This window comes from Heterocephalus glaber, unplaced genomic scaffold (genome assembly GCF_053883595.1).
Source record: "Heterocephalus glaber isolate CG9 unplaced genomic scaffold, H.glaber_assembly_v1.0 deba00001781, whole genome shotgun sequence".
NCBI lineage: Eukaryota > Metazoa > Chordata > Mammalia > Rodentia > Bathyergidae > Heterocephalus > Heterocephalus glaber.
In genome coordinates, this window is record NW_028258467.1 from 3298514 (window position 1) to 3317863 (window position 19350).

Here is a 19350-nt window from a genome sequence, read left to right on the forward strand (position 1 = left end):
TGCCCTTGCATCAGAGCTCCTGCTGGACCAGGACAACACAGTTTGTCCAGAGCCACAACAGGCCCCAGGCTGGACCTCAGATCCCCATTTGGACCCGAACCCAGGAGCCTCTGACACCACTTAATCCACAGGTAAGTCTTGGGGCTGGGTTGAGCTGGAGACTGGATAGGAACAAGACTTAAAATTGTTTGCTCATGCCGTGGAAAACCCATCATAGGCTGAGAGCCTGGTGCATCTCCGGGTGTGAAGGGCTGGACTGACCCAGAGAATTTAGAAGTGAGGTTTCTCCCAAGGCCAGCCCTGGGGGCAGACCCAGCCAGGTATGGACCAAGGTGTTTCTTGCAAGCTGTCCCTGACCCTTTCAGCTCCTCAGCTTCTGCCATGGTTGGCCCCTGTGCCCTGCTCTGGGCACTCTGGGCGCTGCGGTCTGCAGGGTCTGCGGCACTGCGCATCGGAGCCTTCAACATCCAGTGCTTTGGTGACAGCAAAGTGTCGGACCCAGCCTGTGGCAGGGTCATCGCACAGGTAAGGCTGGGAGTGCAGCTGAGGCGGGGCTGGAGCCAGGCTGGGCTCCAGGGCACGATTGGCAAGCTCCTGAACCTGACAACTTCTCCCCCAGATCCTGTCTGGCTATGATGTCATGCTTGTGCAGGAGGTGCGGGACCCAGACCTGAGCGCTGTCACAGCACTCCTGGAGCAGATCAACAGGTGGACAAGACCCCTGCGTGCACCCTCAACCTTGATCGTAGGCTCAGTGTAGCACTTGACAAAGGGCCTGGCCCTTCTCTCCACAGTGTGTCCAAGCATGAATACAGCTTTGTGAGCAGTGAGCCGCTGGGTCGGGACCAGTACAAGGAGATGTACTTGTACATCTACAGGTGAGGTGCAGGGGGCCGAAAGGAGGGGCATGTAGGGTCCAGGTAGCAGGCTCAGCAGACCACCAGTCCTCTGCTCCCAGGAAAGACGCAGTATCGGTCATGGAGACATACCAGTACCCGGACCCAGAAGACGCCTTCAGCCGTGATCCTTTTGTGGTCAAATTCTCCGCCCCCAGCTGCGGTGAGGTTGGCTCAGCCCTCCCTAGCTCCTGCCCTCAAGGCTATGCCCTGACAGGCCCTTCCCTCTTCATCCCACGCCCTCCCCCTGTAACAGCCACCCCTCCCCACAGCTGCCAAAGAGCTGGTGCTAATCCCGTTGCACGCAGCGCCTCACCAGGCCGTGATAGAGATCGACGCCCTTTATGACGTCTACTTGGACTTGATCAACAAGTGGGGCACAGACGTAAGCACCGTGCCCGATTCCTGCATCCCAGGGTCCCTTTGGTGCATGCCAGGGGTTTGGGTCACTGAACCAGTCTCAGATTTCAGTGGCACCCACAGGACATGCTGTTTCTGGGTGACTTCAATGCGGACTGCAACTACGTGCGGGCGCAGGACTGGGCAGCCATCCGCCTACGCAGCAGCGAGGTCTTCAAATGGCTTATCCCGGATACCGCTGACACCACGGTAGGCAACTCGGACTGTGCCTATGACCGCATCGTGGTGTGTGGCGCTCATCTGCGCAGGAGCTTGAAGCCCCATTCAGCAGCTGTGCATGATTTTCAGGAGGAATTTGGCCTAGACCAGGCTCAGGTCAGTTGGGGGAGGAGTCCGGTCTGGGCCACACTGGCACAGGCTGGAAGGAAAGGGGCAGGGTACTATTTCTGCTTCCGGCTATGCCTCCCCTTGGAAGATGCTTACAGCCTAAGATCTGTAGACCCTCAGCCCCTGCCAACAGGGTGTTTGCTGAGTACTCTGCTGTTTCCACACAGTCCAACTGTGGACCTGTAAACAGTACCCGGGGTGGTCATCTAGGCCTTTCTGGCCCCCTCCCCACAGAGGCAGTGGTTTGTGGATAGTTATTGGACCCACTGTACTGCAGAATTGCTGAGACTCTGCTCCCTCTCTTTTAGGCTCTTTCAGTCAGTGACCATTTTCCTGTGGAGGTGACCCTCAAGTCACACCTATAGTCTGGAGATCTGGCCAGGGAATGCCATCTGCAGACTTTGGCCACAAAGAGTGGCACCATAGAGGAACACGCAGATGGCAGGCTACTCTTCACTTGATCTTAGCCAAAAGGCTGAGAAGCGACTGGCAGGCTACTCTTCAGTGAGGATGCAGGCAGGGTCATCACCTGGGCAGGGACACGTCTATGGACGCATAATAGGACTACCCAGAGCCTCAGTTTCCCTATCTGTAAGACAGGCTAGCACTACCTACCTCTTAGGGTTGTTGTGAGGAGTACCTACAAATGGTGCTCTGTGTGGCAACTGGCACAATCTCTGCTTAATAAACAAGATGCTCTCAGCCAGGATCACACAGGTTGGCTCCAAGGCTTCTGTCTTAGGACCCAGCCCTTCTGGGGTGCAAGCCTTGGGTCCCAGCCCCCTTGGAGAACACAGAGGGTCTGTCCTGCCCCCCCCCTTTTATTCTGGTGGGAACTTGTAACCTGACCATACTGGCCCAGAAGGCAGTTTAGAAACTCCCTGTTCTCCTTCCAAAACCCTGATCCATGAGTGCAGCTGGATGATAATGGCACCGCACAGCAGCTTCCTGGGCCTTGATGGATTTCAGAACAGGCTTTGATCCTCATCTTGCCACCAGGGACTCCCAGGCACTCATCTGAATCAGAAGTCCTGCTTCATCCAGTTCTGCAAGGGGCAGGTCCCATCAGTCATCTGCCCTGGGACTTTTAGAGTCCTTTAGCATAGGAAGGCTGCTTTGGGTTTCTCCCAGGCCAGACATGGCTCAAAGCTAAGATCCTTCCCAGAGACTGCATACCTTGCCTGGGGACTGGTCTGTGTAGTTTCCTCCCCAGCAGCCCTGGGTTGAGGGAGAATCTGCTTGGGGTGAGCCCACCACCTCAGGAGCAAGAAAAAGCAGTTTCGTGGGCACAGGAACCTGATAAGGTTTCTAGATTTTGAAACAGCCCATCTTTGGCAGAATTTGGAAACTGGACTGAGTCATATGGAAGGGAGAGTCTTTGTTTCAAGAGTTTAGACATATTTGGTTCTCCCAAAATCTTTCTAAAGTAAGACTGAGGATTTTGGCAACAGTGCATGTCTCAGACATGCAATACTTTGCGGGGACCCTCTCCATGCGCCCCAGGATCCTCTGAATGGATTCCTATTCCCACCATCCAAGTGGACAAACATGGTGCCAAAGGGTTATTCTCTTGGGTGATGATGGTTCTGTGGGTCTTACTTGGCCTTAAAAGCCTTGAGCAAGTAATCAAAGGCTGGGGATGGGACAATCTGAAGACTTTATTCACAATTCTGCTGTGGGAAAGGAGACAGTGTGATCTTATCTGGGCCCATAAGGACCCACCTGGCATTAAATTCCAAAACTCCAGTCACTGCTCTTCAAGTCCTCTTGCCTTCCCACCAGGCACAAAGGCACTTGTGGTGATGGTAGTGGGGCCTTGGGACACTGGGTTCTAAGATCAGGAAAACAAATAGCTGAGCAGGTTGAAAACTACGTTCTTTAAAATCCCCTTGGGACCACAGAAGAACCTGTGTGGCAGCCTTGCCTTAGTGTTTCTTTTGTTTGAGGTTTTCTAAGTACACCTGCAGGGACTTCTGGATGGAGTCTCTGGAGATGAAGTTGATGAAGTTCTGGATGTCAGCTTCCCGATGTTTGATCAGGTGGTCTGCTGTGGCCTTCCGAATCATGTTCTTGGTCAGCTGCCGAACATGATCTAAAGAAAATGAGGTCCACCTGTGAAAACCCATGTGCCTAGACAGTGGGGTCATTCCCAACCTTTCTTCAAGTGTCCAAACAGAAACTTGGTTAGAAAACTTAGAAAATACAGTAAGAAGTCTCCTGTCCCCACTGCCCACTTATTTCCCTAAAAACCACTGGATGATATTGTAAAAATTGCCTTTTTGTTATTTTCACCGTATTATAGTACTGAGAATATCTTTTTTATGCCCATTCCCTCATCTCTATCAGGGGTCCACAAACTGACTTCCTAAGAGAAGATGCCAAGGAAGTAGATTCGAACAATTTTCACTTTTTTTTTGAGACAAGAATCTTACTATGTAGCCCAGGGTGGCCACCATGCCTGGCTATTTTCACCTTTTTTTGGTACTGGGGATCAAACTTGGGACCTTGCACTCAACAAGGCAGGTGTGGTGCCGCTGAGCTAAATCCCCAGACCTTCACCTTTTTTAGTTGGAAAAATTCAGGATATTTTGTGAAATGTTTCTGGGTGTGGCAATCCATGCGTGTAATCCCAGCACTCAGGAAGCTGAGGCAGGAAGACTGTCTCGAGTTTCAGGTGAGCCTAGGCTACATAGTGAGTTTAAGGACAGCTTGAACTATATAGTAAGTACTTATCTATAAAAAGAAGAACGCTATCACTGAAGCTTCAGTGTCCCTATAGTCTCACTGGGCCATGGTCACCAGCCCATCAGTTTGTGTTCTTTGTGGCCTCCAGCTGCAAGGGCCTAGTTCAACAGAGACCTTGTGACCAATGAAGCTGACAGCGTTCCTGTTCTTCACAGACAAAATCTGCTGGTGGTCCCTGGTCTCTTAGCGTTGATATGACCATCCTGTTTCTATAAACAGACTAGCAAGTTTCCAAATGTCCTTATAGAGGGTTCCCAGAAAGATGTTCAAGTCCTAACCACCCCTCTAGAATGTGTGAATATGACCTTATTTTGAAAAAAATCCCTGCAGATGTAATTAAGATGAGATCATCTTGGATACAGGGAAGACTTTTATCCAATGGCAGGTGTCCTTTGAATTAAAGAGAAATTTGAAACAGAGACATAGAGGACACACAAGGAGGCAGAGATGAGTGACGTGGCCACAAGTTGAGGAATGGAGCCAATATAAACTGGAAGAATCAAGGGAGCCCCCTTCCCCCATCCTTGATGGGACCTTGATATTGGATTTCTGGTCTCTAGAACTGTGGGAATAAAGTTTCTGTGGCTTTAAGGTACCCAGACTATGGTGGCTTGTTATGATAGCCCCTGCTGGTAGGGGCAGTACTGTGCATATTTATGGCTTCCACAGAATCTATGTGGGAGGACTACTGGCATCACCAGGATGAAGCATTAGGCTGGGGAGGATTCCCTTTACCATGGATACCTGCAACTGCCCACCCTCCTCAAGCTCCTCACCTGGAATGGCCAGCCACTGGGTCATCACTGAGAGTGCTGTGCTCTGTACCTGGTCCTCGGGCACTACCTGGTCCACCATGCCCAACTGAAGGGCCTCTGCTGGTGGGAAGAGCAGCCCCAGCTGCAGGGCACGCTCCGAGGCTCGGTGCCCGATGGTGTTCACAAGGGTGTCTTTGAACCTAGAATGAAGATGCCTGGTCACCTCTGGCCTCAGGGCTCCCAGGAGGTTCTGTTTAGCTCAGGATCAATTACAGTGTGGGTGCAGCCCCTGGCCTTACCAGAAGGGGACAACAAGGCCCAGCAGAGTCTCATTCAGTCCCATTCGGTACCTAGGGTTGTCAGCCAGGACCCGGTAGTCACAGCTGAGGGCTATCAGGCAGCCTCCAGCAGGGGAAGTTCCCTGCAGGGAAGAGAGAGATCTGGAGGTGCCACTGCTCCCAAGTGTACCCCAGACAGTAGGGGTCAGAGTTGAGTCCAGGAAGGGTGAGGTGGGCACAAGCTCTTGGGGTGGCCCCAGTCCCATTGCCTGGGGGATGCACCAACAATTCAGGCTGTATGTGCACGATGAGGAAAAGGACCAAGAAGGAACTGCCCCCCCATTAAGGCTCAGCGCCAGGAATCTCAAGAAGGGCTCAGGGGTGCCCATCAACCCAAGGACCCCTAAGACAGACCCATCAGCTTTTGGGGGCCAGAAAAACCTGCTGTTGAGGGTGGCAAGTTGCTTTTCCATTTATAATTTTTGTCTGATGCTACTCTCCAAGCAAGCATATAGCCACAGCTGGCATTTCATGTCAGGGCCTGGGGGCCCCATTACCATCTCCAGCACCCAACCCTACCAGGATGTCCTGGGAACCCAAACTTACACCAACCATGTGCTCACTTTAGGCCCCACACTGCCCCAAACAGAGAGTAGGTCATCAGTTGTCTCTTCTTCAGCACCCTTATCCTATCTCACCATAGTACTTCAACGAGGCCCCTAACTTTCATGTTATCCCTTCCTTCTGCTTCCTGATGACATGCAGCCTTTCGTGGTTAGTCAACAGCTACCTGCTAATAGCACAGTTCCAGAGCCGTCCACTTCCTTGGACTCCCCTGCCTTTCCCAGGTCTGGCCAGGGTGAGGTTCCCAAAAGGTTGGCCTAGTATACCATTCACTCCAGGCATAGCCTGTTAATGGCAGGCCCTGGTCCCAACCCGCTAGTTCTTTTGTGTGTCATGTCTGTCTGGCTCAGGCTAGTGTCTGCCCCTGCCCCTGGGCTGGCCCCAAAGAAATGGGAGAATCTATAGGGTGGGGATACTCACGTTGATGGCAGCAACCAGCACCAGGTTGGACAGGTAGACCTTCAGCCACATCTCCTGCACAGCCCTCCAGTATTCGGCGTAGTGGGCTGGGTTCTTCCCGCACATCTCCCTCAAGTCCAGGCCAGCTGAGAAGATGCCGGGACAGTCCTCCCAGAAGCAGCCCAAGCAAGGTGTTCATAAGTACATTACATCACCAGGTATGGGGTTGCCTCCAAGAAGCCCAGAACTGGGGGCTCCAAGGACATAGCCTAGACCTCCCTGACCCAGCCTCCACTTCCCAGGATATTCTTCCCTTTCCAGCTTCAAACTGAAAAGGCAGAACAGGCATTGCTTCAGGGCACATGAATGCAATCTACCCAATAACAGTCCATTCTTTCCCTCAGGGCTGTAGTGGGCAGTCCCTCCTCCACAGGATATTTACATCCCTCCCACTCCCAGCTCCATCAGGACAGGCCCCAGGGTACAGATCTGACACCAGATTCCAAGGTCACCATTCCTTTGGATGAAGCTCCTGACACTTACAGCACTTGGGGCAATGCTGGGGTTCAGACAGAAGAAAAGTTTGCCCTCTGAGAATGTGAGCTAAGTCTGACCCAAAGAGTAGCTAAGCCCCAAAGACAGCTCTGGCTCTCTAGATACACATACTGAAGAATTGGCTCAGGCATCAGACCCCCCTAGGGTAAAGCAGCCCAGGAGACCCTAAGGTCCTATAGGGTCAGCTTCTCCTGAAGCATCACGGGCTTGAGAATGCCCCTTTGAAGACCTGGCTTTCCCAACATGGTTCTGGCCCAGGCTGTGGAGCACCATAGCTTTCCTCAGGTCTTGACAACCAAAGGCCTGGCAAGTATCCTTGAGCTTGGCCTGCCTTCAGGAAAATCACCTGCCTGAGCTCACTGGTATAATCAAATCCCTAATGTCTGGGGACTATGCTCTCTGGAAGCCTCTCATGGTAGCATCTGATCTCCAGGTGGCAGGGGCTGCCTGATTACTCTGTCATGTGACAGATGGCTCCAGCTTTTCCCAAGTTTCCACTCTGATCTGAGGACTTGGGGCCCTGAAGAATCACCTACTGAAGTTAAGACAACGCCTCTGAAGGTCTTGTCATTTTCCAGCTTCTCCAAGCAGATGACGAACTCTGTCAGAAACTCCAGGGTAAGGCTATTCACTGGAGGGTTCTTGAATTTTATCACAGCAACTCCTAGTTTAAAGAAGGAGGAAGAACCTTACATCCAGCATGGGTACAGTATCTTGACCAGGCTGTATCCTCAGGCAGGCCATGGAAAACTGCACAGTTCTGGGGGTTTTTGTTTGTTTGGTTTTTGGTTTTGGTACCAGGGATTGAACTCAGGTCCTTGCACTTGCGCAGCAGGTGGCGAAACCACTGAGCTAAATTCCTGGCCCTAGTTCTGGGGTTTTAAAGAATGAGGGGAAGCTGAGTGTGGTGGTACACACTTGTATTCCCACTACTCAGGAGGCTGAAGCAAGAGAATTGCCACCAGATTGAGGCTAGCCTGGGCTACACAGTGAGTTCAAGGCCAGCCTGAACTACATAGTAGGACCCTGCCTCAAAAAAAGCAAAACACACCACTACCACCACAACTGAGGGGAGGCTGTCTGTAATCCCAGCACTCCAGGAGACTGAAGCAGGAGGGTCAAAAGTTTAAACCCAGCCTGGACAATTTAGACCGTCTCAAAATTTTTAAAAAGGGATAGGATATAGCTTAGTGAGAAGGCTCTGTGTTTATTTCCCAGAACAGAAAAACAAAACAAAAACCTCAAGGTGAGATTCACATAATATAAATTTACTATTTTAAAATGAACAGTTTAGTTCCACTAAACATATTTACAAGGTTGCACAACAATCACCACTACATAGTTCAAAGAAGAGAAATCCCTTCTTCCTTACCAGTTGTTCCCCATTCCCTGGCAACCCCTATCTGCTCTGTCTCAACGTATTTGCCTGTCTTGGAGGTTTCACATGAGTGGAATCATGAGTTTCCAGTGTAGTGGTTATCATGTTCACCTCACATGAGTGGAATCATGTGTAGCCTTTCGTTGACCGGCGTCTGTCTTTCACTGAACATCATGTTTTCAAGGTTTATCCAAGTAAGTGGTACCACAGACCTGGATTTTATCATTATTGTCTTTGAGATAGGGTCTTGCTTTGTAGTCCAGGCTGGCCTTGAACTCACTATGTAGTCCAGGATGGCCTCAAAGTTGTGATCATCCTCCCAACTGCTGGGATTACAGGCGTGTGCCACCAACCCAGCACATTATTTTTAGTATTGTAAATAGAACCCAACGTTCCCCAGTGCTAGGCAAGTGCTCTACCACAGAGCTACATCTATAGCCCTTAAAATTTTTTTTTTCTCTATAGCCCTTTTCTATTTTATATATATTTTTCCCATTAAGTTTATTTATTTATTTTTGAGACAGGGTCTCACTATGTAGTTCAGGCTGGTCTTAAATTCACTATGTAGCCCAGGCTGGCCTCAAACTTGTGGCGATTCTACTGCCTTAGCCTCCCAAGTGCTGTGATTAATAGGTGTGCACCGCCATACTCAGCAACATAGCCTTTTAAACATTTTTATTTTTTTTTATTTTTTATTTTTTTTTGGTACCGGGGATCGAACTCGGGTCCTTGCACTTGTGCAGCAGGCAGCGAAACCACTGAGCTAAATCCCCGGCCCCAAAATTTTTATTTTAGGACTGGTTTTCACTAAGTTGCCCAGGCTGGCCTTGAGCTTGTGATTCTCCTGCCTCAGCTTCCTGAGTAGTTGGGATTACAGGCATGTGCCATTGTGGCCAACAGAATTGTTTTCCTTTTTTTTTTTTGTGGTGCTGAGAATGGAATCCAGGGCTTTGCACATGCTAGGTAAGCCCTCTGCCACTGAGCCAAATCCTTGCCTTTGTTATTTTTTAGAGTTAAAGCACACTTACCTGTAGCCAGGTGTGGTGGTGCAAGCCTGAAATCCCAGCACTTGGGAGGCTGAGGCAGGAGGATCGATGAGAGTTTGAGGCCAGCCTGGGCTGCTTAGTGAGTGGGCCAGCCTGAACTACAAAGGGAGAACTTGCCTCAAAAAACAAAAAACAGGGCTGGGGATTTAGCTCAGTGGTTCTGCCGCCTGTCTTGAAAGTGCAAGGTCCTGAGTTTAATCCCTGGTACTAAACACCCCCCCCCCCCAAAAAAAAACCCAACCAAAACCTGTCTTGAAAGTGCAAGGTCCTGAGTTTAATCCCTGGTACTAAACACCCTCCCCCCCAAAAAAAAACCCAACCAAACAAAAAAGCCCACTCACTTGTATGGAACAATCACCCTTTATCTGTCCACAGATGGACATTTGGGCTGTTTCCCCCTTTGGCTATTGCACAATGCTGCAATGAACGTGTGTGCACACATTTTATTTTTTAAGACACCCATTTTCAGTTCTCTTAGGTATATTTCTAGAAGTGAAATTGGTGGATTTGTTTTATTTTGGACTTTAGGCCAACAGTACGGTTGCACAGGCAACAGAGCCCTGAGTGCCCTCGTACAGCCTATTTGCTGTGCTGGCTTCTTGAAGTATCAGCAAGGCCTCAAGTTCCTGGACGGTGTCACCCCTCAAGGATAAAGGACAAAGGTTCAAGAGCTGCCTCTCCTTCTTGCGATAAGGAGAGACACATCCTGGAAACTTCTGTCATGCACAGATATGCCAAGTGTGTACTAAACATGAATTACACATCTGGTACTGAGGCAGGCAGAGGGGATAGTGGGACCCATGATGTGGACACTCTCCACCAGGACTAGACTCCTTGTCCCCACTGTTCTCAGACATCAGAAGCTTGATGAGGAAAGGGAGGTGGTGCATGTAACTAGGGAAGCAGTTGCATCAAGATAGCTTTGCAAGAAACTCCCACTTCCACCGAGGGACCCTGGAGCCTGTGAAATTGTAATCACTACTGGTGGGCACAAAGCATCCCAGGCCCTGTCAGTGCTGCTCAGATATAGTAGGACTGTTGTTTGTTTGGTACTAGGGTTGAACCCAGGACCTTCACACTGAGCTACATCCCTATCCTCTGTTTACAGTTTCATTTTGAGTCAGGGTCTCACTAAATAACTAAGTTGCCTAGGTTGGTATCAAATCTGTGATCTTCCTGCCTCAGGTTCCCAGAATGCTGGGATTATAGGGATGAGCCACCACACCCAGTTTATATACACAAGTTTGTGACTTTAACACAGGCTTGAGTACCCAGTCCCTCACCCCAGAATGAGCCCACAGTGCCTGTAGCTTGGCTCTGGGCCCAACACCCTGGCTGCCCCACTTATGCTTACCCTTCAGGGCCACCCTTGCCCAGAGCCTCTGCACATGCCCTGTCTCATGTCCCATCAGGCCTTCTAGGCCACTCCACTTGCTGATAATGCCTCTGGAAAAAAAGCTGTATGATTCTGGAAAGGAATAGCATTGAGCCCCACCTGTGCAAAAACCTTTGGGGAAATCAGGGAGATGGGGATACCCAGGCATGTGGATGAGCCCTGCAAAGGCAGGAGGAAGGTAGAAAATGATCCAGTCTGACCTATACTAAACCTTTTGTTATTAAAACACAGTTTTGTCTGGTCTCTTTCTGTTTTAACAAATCTTTCTTTTCATGATCCTTAACCGAAATCCTGTCTTCTTGAGCTGATATTCTGTCCTCACATTGGTTCATTTGCTGCATATACTTTGAATAGAATTTTTGATCTCCTGGCTATCTGACTGAATCTGTTTGATGGATTCCATTTCTTTCCTATGTTGGGCATTCATGATTTCCATCATTTTCCTAAGCTCCTTTTTTAAAAAAAATCTGTATCTACTGTAGATTCCCAAATCGTGATCTTCACTATGGTCATCATCTCTGAAGTTATCTGAGAAATTATTTCTGATTTGATTTTCTTCTAGAGCCTCATTCATTTGCTCTGCTACTTTTGCTGTTACCACTTCAGAGAGTCCACGTAGGTGGCTTTCGAATTGTTCCACCAAATTGTCTCCTGGATTTACCTTTGGTGAGCTAGAAATCTGGGGTTGCATCTTGCTTCTGTGGCTTCTCATTTTCTTTTCTTTTTTAGTTTAACTCTTCCTCTGATGCTTGTAAAGTGTTTATGGTAGTTATCTTTGTTGCTAGTACCGAGAACCCTTAGGAAATAACTACTTCTCAGAGATCCCTTCCAGATGTATACAGTAAATATCCTTTCCATATGGTGATTTCACCCTTAGGAGAGAAAATTTAAAAGGGGATGGGGGAAAAATAGAGAAGTAGAAGAGAAAGGGATTAGAAGCAAGGCTGGAGGACAAAGGAAGATTATGCAAGTTTTAGGAACTGGTGAAGAAGACAGGAAGGAAAGAAAGAAGAAACAGAAACAAGAACAGGACAAAACAACAACAACAACAAAAACCCAGAAACAATGATCACACTCATATAAAAACAAGAATGAAGAATCAAGAAAAAGAGAAAAAAATAAAAATAAAAAATAAAGCAAAGAAAGGAAGAAAAGTAGAAAAAAAAGTTCACTTCAGGGTGTGTCTCTGCTGTCATTGGTAGAGAGAGAGGACAGAGCCCAGATCCATGTTGATTGATCCCAGCAAGCCAACAGTAGAATTATAGTGGATAATCCTAGCAAACCTGGGCCTTTAGTTAAACTGAAGTTCAGGCTTCTGGTTTCTGGCTGTGATGATGAGACCTGAGTTGTTCAGCCCACAACACTCCAAGTGCCTCCTGCTGGCTTGACCTCAGCTGTGGCTCACCCTGACACTGGGAGCCAATAGATGGATCCAACCCGTAGCTGCTGAGTTGGCCCCTTTCCAAAATGGGGACCAGCCAATTGCCCTCTCCTGGGGGATGTCTGAGCCCAAATAACTCCCCACCCACTGCAATCTCCAGCATCCACTGCTCTGTTCCACTGAGGTACTTCTCTGTGGAGGCCTCTGGGGTTGCCAGGAGTCACCATCCATCTGCAGGTTCGAACTGTTCCTCCCACACCAGGAGCTGGGGCTCAGGGAGAAAGTGCTGCTTGCCACCTCTCTCTTCTGCACTGCAGTCCCTTTCTTTGATCTCCCTATGGGCTCTAATTCTTGCTTCAGATCCCTGCTGGGTCCTAGGAACCTATTTCCCTTCTCCTTCTCTTCCTCATGTTGCTATATTTTAGCATTTGGATTCCAAATATCAGAGAGGCTGTTTCTCTGTTGCTTATCATTCCACCATCTTCCCAGAAGTCCAACACAGTTTTGTCTGAATGGCACTTTTCCCCCCAAGTACTGGGAATTGATCTCAGGGCCTTTGCACTGAGATACATCCTGAGACCTTTTTTGAATCAGGGTCTTGCTAAATTGCCTGGGCTGAGCTGGGACTTGCCATCCTCATGTCTCAGTCTCCAAGAGTGCTGAGATCAGATGTGAACCACAACACCTAGCTAAACAAGTACTACTTACACCATTTTAACATTTAAAACTGAGCATTTGCTGTCTTTTCCTGTAAGCCAAGAAGAAAACTTAAACAGGAACAAGTTTGTACAGTGGTGGTCAAGCCAATTCCTCATTAGCAGTGAACTTAATAAAAGATGTTCTTCAAGCTGGGCAAGGGAGCACATGCCTATAATCCCAGCTACTTGGAAGACTGAAGCATGAGGATTATAAATTCAAGCCCAGTCTGGGCAAATAAGTGAAGCCTTGTCTCAAAATGTAAAAAGATGAGAGTGCTGAAGATGTAGCTTTGTGGCAGAGTGCTTGCTTAGCATGTGGAGACCCTGGGTTCAATTCCCAGCACTGAAGCAAGGGAAAAAGTATCCTCTTAAATCACAAGGCTATTATATATATATTATATTATATATAAAATTAGGCCAAAGGTACAGCCATGAAGCCAAAACCCACCAGGGCTGGGGATTTAGCTCAGTGGCAACTTGCCTGCCTCCAAATCGCAAGGTCCTGAGTTTAATCCCTGGTACCAACAAAACAAAACTAAAACCCTCCTATCTTAACCCTCTGCTGTCGTTCCTATGAGTCAGTAAACTTTTTCTGTAAAAGCCCTTTACAGTTTCACAGGTCACACAGTCACTGTTATAACTAGTCAGTGTAACAGCAGCCATTATTTATAGATGAATGGGTGCAGCTGTGTGTCAATAACTTTGTAAAAAGAGATCTGCTAGGGCCAGGGATTTGGCTCAGTGGTTCTGTTGCTTGCCTTGCAAGCACAAGGACCCGAGTTCGATCCCTGGTACCAAAAAAAAAAGAGAGATCTGCTGACCCGTTTTGTAATATTTTACATTTTTCTTTCTTTTTTTTGGTACCGGGGATCAAACTCAGGACCTTGCCCTTGTGAGGGAGGCGTGGCACCACTGAGCTAAATCTCTGGCCCCAGAGTTCTTTTTTTTTTTTCGGTACCTGGGATCAAACTCGGGTCCTTGTGCTTGCGAGGCAGGCGGTGACACCACTGAGCTAAATTCCCAGCCCCAGAGTTCTTGTTTTATTGTTTTTAAAATTTAGTTTATTTTTTTTGGTACCGGGGATCAAACTCGGGTCCTTGCGCTAGCACAGCCAGGGTTCTTTTTTTTAAATGCAGGGTTTTTTTGGTTTTTAGAGGGTCTCACTATGTAGTTCAGGCTGGCCTCAAACTCTGTGATCCTCCTGCCTCAAACTCCCAAGTGCTGGGACAACAGGCATGTATTGCCACACTTTCCTGGGCCAGGGTTCTGACTGCCTGTTACAGGACAGTGGATGGAATTGGCCGTAGGTCTTCTATTTCTCACTAGCCTGTCTTCATGGCTGGCTCATCTTTATTTCATCAATATGTTCATCTTTGTTCTTTTTCCCCAGCAGCAAGTCCTGAGTCCTGTGGGAGGTGGACACACTTCACTTTCTTGAGGAGTGAGCAAGAAAAATCTAAAAGATGTGGACCTGGTGGCACATGTCTGTAATCCCAGCACTCAGGAGGCTGAGGCAGGATGGCCACAAGTTTGAGGCCAGCCTGGGCTACACAGTGGACCTTGTCTAAAAAAAAAAAAGAATCTAAGGACTAGATGTATGAGAAATTATAGCAGGGGTTCAGCTCATGCTCATTTAGAGACAGAGGCTGAAAACACTGCAGTCAGACATCCTTACACTGTCCTTGGCCCATCATTCATTCTGCCAGAAAAAACAGGAGAGACAAGGGCCTGCTCCTAGACACTGCAGCTGTTGGCCAATGGCTCCTGTTTTTGCTTCCCACTACTTCTTGGTGCTTGGTGGCTTTCAAAACACCACCAGTCATTTATGGAGAATTTCCCTGGTTAGGATATCAGTTACTGGATTGTCAACATAAATTATTCTCTGGAAACTTGAACTAAGTCTTGGTGGCAGATGGCCTCTTTGGGACCTTTGATTTATGGGGAAGAGGTAACTATTACCCTGCTACAGGAATACATAAAAGAAAAGCACTTCTCAAACCTGGCTGGGCAGGAAGTTTCTGAAACTGACTACAGTCTGGCAGGGTAGCTGAGGACACTGAGGGAAAGGTAAAGAAGCCGAAGGTAAACAAGAGTTAGAGAGTTTGGACTTGACCACGATGGGGTAACTGCATTCTTGGCACTGGGTGGGTAAATCAAACTCTTGAATGTGTTGAAGAGAATCTAAAATCAGCTTCAAGAGCTGGGCACTGTGGCACACAGCTGTAATCCTAGCACATGGCAGCCTGAGGCAGAAGTATCACTGTGAATTTTAAGCCAGCCTGAGCTACTTAGTGAGTTTAAGGCCAGCCTGGAATACAGTGGGATCCTGTCTCAAGAAAACAAGACAAGGGCCAGTGATTTAGCTCAGTGGTTCCGGCGCCTGCCTCAAAAGCACAAGGTCCTGAGTTCAATCCCCAGTACCAAAAAAAGAGAAAACAAGACAAAACAACAACAAAAAAATCAGCTTCAATACAGCACTTCAAGACTTTTTCCCCTCCCTGGCACTGGGGATTGCTAGGGACATTCTACCCTTGAGCCATACCCCTAGCCCTTAATTTTTCTTTTGACAGTTTTGTTAAATTGCCAAGGCCGGCCTTGAACTTTTATTTAGTTATTTATTTTTGGTACTGGGGATTGAACTTGAGACCTTTCGAGGCAGGTGCTGAGCTAAATCCCTGGCCCCTGGCCTTGAACTTTTGATCCTCCTGCCTCAGCCTCCCAAGTAGCTACAGCTGGCTGTGGTGGCACACATCTATAATCTCAAAACTCTGGAAGGCTGAGCAGGAGGATGGAAAGTTTGAGCCCAATTTAGCAAGATCTTTTTGCAATGTAAAAAATAAGGGCTGGAGATGCAGCTCAGTGCAAAGGCCCTGGGTTCAATCCACAATAATGTACAAGAAAAACAAAAACAACAAAACAAAACTTTAACCTTCTGTTGGGTTTAAGGCCAAGGCCCCTCACCACCTTGCTCAGGCAGCTCGAGAAGTGAACCCAGCTGGGAGGCACAGGGAACCTTAACCTGCAGGTTTTGGCACAGCTTGAGTGGCCAGGCAGGGGAGGGCCAGGCAGGGGAGGGCCAGGCTGGAGGTCTATCTGGGCAGGAGGCAGCTTCCTCCTGGGATCCCTAGACAGAGCTGAAGCCTAGTGAAGAGAGGCCATGGTGAAGAGAGTGAAGAGAGGCCACTTTCCAAAGTGTGAAAATTCGCCAGTTTCTGACCCCAAGCTCTGAGCCCAGCTGTCACTTCTCTGCAGGGAAAGCCAAGGTTTCTCTCAAAGTGCTTTCTCTATTTGTGCTAGACGGTTCTCAGTGGGGGAGGGGGCAGCAGTGGGGAGTGATCCCATTTGTGGCTCCAGGCTTTAATCAGAAAAAGTTGCTGCTTTGGGGGACTGAGGCAGCAAGACTGCAAATTCAAGACCACCATGGCAACTTACTGAGACCTTCTCTCAAAAATATAGAGGGCTGGAGATGTAGTTCACTGGTAGAGCACCTATGGGTTCCATGGCCATTACTGAATTTAAAAAAAAGAAAGAAAGAAAGAAAGAAAGAAAAATAGAAAAACAATAACTGGGTTCTGTGCTATGTAAGAGTGTTAAAAAATGATAATATTTTAAAAGAAAATGCTTCCGATCATTTTCAACTAATTCAATATCTTAGATAACATCTCATCCCTCAGATTAAAAGAGAAAACACTTTTCTTAACGAATAAGATCCATTTAAACCACCGGACGTTAACGCGAATTTGCACTGGGGCTTTATCTCTGACTTTTGGAAATTCAACAGCGTGCACAGGAGTCTGTCTGCACTTCAGACCGGATTTCAGGACCCGGCTCCGGAGATCAAGGACGACAGGGCTACGGTGCGGTTTGTAGTCATCGCTTTGCCTCACCCGGGGCGTGGGACAGTTCCTCCCTTCTGCTGGGCTCACCTGGGACTGTGTTCGGTTCCACCACCACCCGGTGGTTCATGAAGCGCCGCGCGCCATTCCCGCCACGGGCCGCCGCCTGTGTGCCGAGCCGGACCCCTACGGACCAGGCGGAAGGCTGGTTAGCGCAACTGGTGGATGTAGTCGCCCAGACCCTACTCCCAGAGTGGCCCTCGCCCCCCGCCCGTCACGCACCCGAGCGCATCAGCATGGCTCTGCCAGCCGCCAGCGCCATCTTGCCCGACCCCGAAGGTCGCACTGAGGCCTAGTCCCCGTTTGGCTCCTCCCCCGTCCCGCCCCACCCGGCCTGGCCTATAGGGGAGCAGAGCCTTGCCCAGTCTGGAGAAAGTGCAAAGTCCTGGGCTCCTGTTGAGGTGCCAAGAAAGGAAGGTTCCAGTCACCACCGCCTCTGGCAATGAGGCCACATTAGAGGGGTGAAGTAGAGACTCTCACTTCGCCTGTCAGGGGGCTGGTGTGGACAGCAGATAGCATGCAGGAAGGCCAGGCCCAGGCAGAGATATCCTAATGTGTATTTGCCGAAAACTACACAAACTAAAGGACGTGAATAAAGGGTCACCTATTTGGCCTGTGCACTACTGCCCAGTGTGGTGTCTTGTTCTGACCATTGCAACAGTAGGTACAGTTGGGCAACCTCAACTTTTGTTACCATCTTAACACTTCAATTCTTCCTTGTGGCACATTCCAATTTTGGCAGTACTGGGGACTAAAACCCAGGGCTTGAGCTACATTCCCATTTATTTTTAGGCAGTCTTATTAAACTGCCCAGGCCACCCCGGAACTTGTGATCCTCTTGCCTAAGCCCTATAACTGAGGATTCATTGTGCCCGGCTCAAAACTAATTTTTGAGGTAGAGAAATATTTTGCCACAGCAATTCAAGAGTAGCAGATGAGTTTCAGACAGAAGTGAACCCTTGGGCACTGTGCCTGGCTTGAAAGTGCAAGGTCCTGAGTTCAATTGCCAGTATCCAAAAAAAAAAAAGCAAACCCTTTAGGAAGATGATAGCACAAACATCCCTTTTCCCTAATGTTTACATATAGGAGCAACCTAAAACTCTTAGGCACAAGTTTTTCTGACTGAGAGGTTTTGGAGGTGTCACTTTCGAAATTAAAACATTTTGTTGTTAGTTGGTTCAGCATCAGAAATCATGACTATGTGAAGCAGTTCTGGGAAGTAAAGAATAGTGAAACCAGTACTCAATCTGCATTCTAATCCTAGGTTTATTCAATACAATTCCTTTACTCTACACAACAAAGAACAAACACAACCTTATCTAAAATGCTACAAAGTTACAAAACTCAAATTTTATACCACTGACTGTACAATAAAAGCCAAAAAAGCGATGTACATGTTGCCAAAGTAACCTGCAAGACCACCATGAATGGCAGGTGAAATGGGGGGGCTCCATGGTGACCTGCAAAGCTGGTTCTCAAATTGCTCACCAACATTTGAGTCAAGAAGACAAATGGGGGCCAGGGATTTAGCTCAGTGGTTTTGTTGCCTGCTGCGCAAGTGCAAGGACCCGAGTTCAATCCCCAGTAACAAAAAAAAAAAAAAAGAAGACAAATGGGGTGCGTGTATAGGTGAGAACATAGAAAGACAGAACCATTATGACAACTAACACAGGCCACAGGGGTCTTTCTAGGTGTTTGATCCTAGAGGCTGGAAGAGGACTCAAGCAGGGATCAAAGGGCCAGGTCTAATGAGAATGGTGAATTGGTCCCCAAGGTATGATCACATTGCCAGACTGCCCCCAAGTCATCTGGAAAGGCTGGGGCATCTGCCACCTGGAGGCTTGCTTGTTCCTACAGTCTCTGCCATTGAACAGACTCATGAGATGTGAATGGTGAGCTTCCTAGACAGAAAACTGCAGGGTGCATTTATGGGCACAGCCCTGAACCAAGAGCACTTCTGTAGCCAGAACCCGTTTGAAGAACGTGTCTCCATTGCTGCCTTTGAAGTCTGCCTGAGTGAGGGATCCTCTTCTGCTGCTCATTATGCTAGAGAAGTGACAAAACTGAGCTGACTGGGACATAAGTTACAAGAGTGAGCTTCGGTAGTCTTGCTTATCGGGAAGAATTGGAGCTAGAGCGGCTCCTATGGCGGCGGCGGCCAGGAGAACGGGACCGCCTGCGTACAGGGGACCTGCGTCTTGGGGAGCGTGACCTGTGGGAAAAGAAGAGACCAAGTCAGACCATCAGAAGCGCAAGACCCAGGAAGTCAGACCATCAGAAGCGAAAGACCCAGGAAGAAGTGCTACAGGGGCAAGCTGGCTTCTTTCTGGAATCCTTTGCACTTTATTTTTCAACACTGTGACCTGTGCCCAGGGAATTATCCTTCTGTTACACCTCTGACCCCAGAATTCCTCCCTCCTGACCTGTGCTGTTTTCTAGCTAGGAATGGAAAAGGATTCCCAGTTCACTGCTTACTCAAGGGTGGTCCTGACACAATCCTAGAACCTCTTTTGCCTGTTATTGTCCCATGCTGTGACTACCATTCTTTTTTTGTTT

At 48.5% G+C, this 19350-nt stretch overlaps 3 protein-coding genes across 10 annotated transcripts in view; 1 reads left to right on the forward strand and 2 right to left on the reverse strand.

Moving 5' to 3' along the window:
- Dnase1l2 (deoxyribonuclease 1 like 2) lies at window positions 1–18401 on the forward strand. Of its 3 annotated transcripts, none has more exons than XM_087203038.1 (8): window positions 1–131; window positions 366–525; window positions 620–708; window positions 795–878; window positions 959–1059; window positions 1169–1281; window positions 1380–1631; window positions 1952–18401. In XM_087203038.1, exons 2-8 carry the CDS (start codon window positions 382–384, stop codon window positions 2006–2008), a joined length of 840 nt encoding a protein of 279 aa, XP_087059164.1. In that variant the 5' UTR covers window positions 1–131; window positions 366–381; the 3' UTR covers window positions 2009–18401. The 3 variants fall into 3 exon arrangements, with proteins under 3 accessions (XP_087059164.1, XP_087059165.1, XP_021100122.1); XM_087203039.1 differs by having other exon boundaries at window positions 1380–1505; XM_021244463.2 differs by lacking the exon at window positions 1952–18401 and having other exon boundaries at window positions 1380–1945.
- Eci1 (enoyl-CoA delta isomerase 1) lies at window positions 3282–17111 on the reverse strand. Of its 2 annotated transcripts, XM_013065604.3 has the most exons (8): window positions 17017–17111; window positions 16825–16920; window positions 7536–7663; window positions 6466–6612; window positions 5443–5564; window positions 5165–5343; window positions 3568–3735; window positions 3282–3474 (listed from the first exon to the last, which is right to left on the reverse strand). In XM_013065604.3, the coding sequence occupies exons 1-7, from the start codon at window positions 17054–17056 to the stop codon at window positions 3569–3571; spliced, it is 879 nt and encodes a 292-aa protein (XP_012921058.2). In that variant the 5' UTR covers window positions 17057–17111; the 3' UTR covers window positions 3282–3474; window position 3568. The 2 variants fall into 2 exon arrangements, with proteins under 2 accessions (XP_012921058.2, XP_004864693.2); XM_004864636.4 differs by having other exon boundaries at window positions 3282–3735.
- The window catches only part of Rnps1 (RNA binding protein with serine rich domain 1), a 10248-nt gene continuing 8934 nt past the window's right edge, over window positions 18037–19350 (reverse strand). For all 5 annotated transcript variants that reach the window (XM_013065603.3, XM_004864640.4, XM_087203041.1 and 2 more), the window contains one exon: window positions 18037–19006. In XM_013065603.3, the coding sequence (XP_012921057.1) occupies window positions 18907–19006 (100 nt within the window). In that variant the 3' untranslated portion in view covers window positions 18037–18906. The remainder of the gene's footprint in view (window positions 19007–19350) is intronic.

What these genes read in the sequence shown, in the direction of transcription:
- Dnase1l2 (XM_021244463.2), top strand. Translation starts at nt 382, where the DNA reads ATGGTTGGCCCCTGTGCCCTGCTCTGGGCACTCTGGGCGCTGCGGTCT. An exon ending in GTGGCAGGGTCATCGCACAG is followed by an intron (nt 526 to 619) that starts GTAAGGCTGGGA and finishes CTTCTCCCCCAG; the next exon opens with ATCCTGTCTGGCTATGATGT. An exon ending in CTCCTGGAGCAGATCAACAG is followed by an intron (nt 709 to 794) that starts GTGGACAAGACC and finishes TTCTCTCCACAG; the next exon opens with TGTGTCCAAGCATGAATACA.
- Eci1 (XM_013065604.3), bottom strand. Translation starts at nt 17,056, where the DNA reads ATGGCGCTGGCGGCTGGCAGAGCCATGCTGATGCGCTCGG. An exon ending in TGCTGGTTGCTGCCATCAAC is followed by an intron (nt 5,565 to 6,465) that starts GTGAGTATCCCC and finishes TCTTCCCTGCAG; the next exon opens with GGAACTTCCCCTGCTGGAGG. An exon ending in CCAGTGGCTGGCCATTCCAG is followed by an intron (nt 3,736 to 5,164) that starts GTGAGGAGCTTG and finishes CATTTTCTTTAG; the next exon opens with ATCATGTTCGGCAGCTGACC.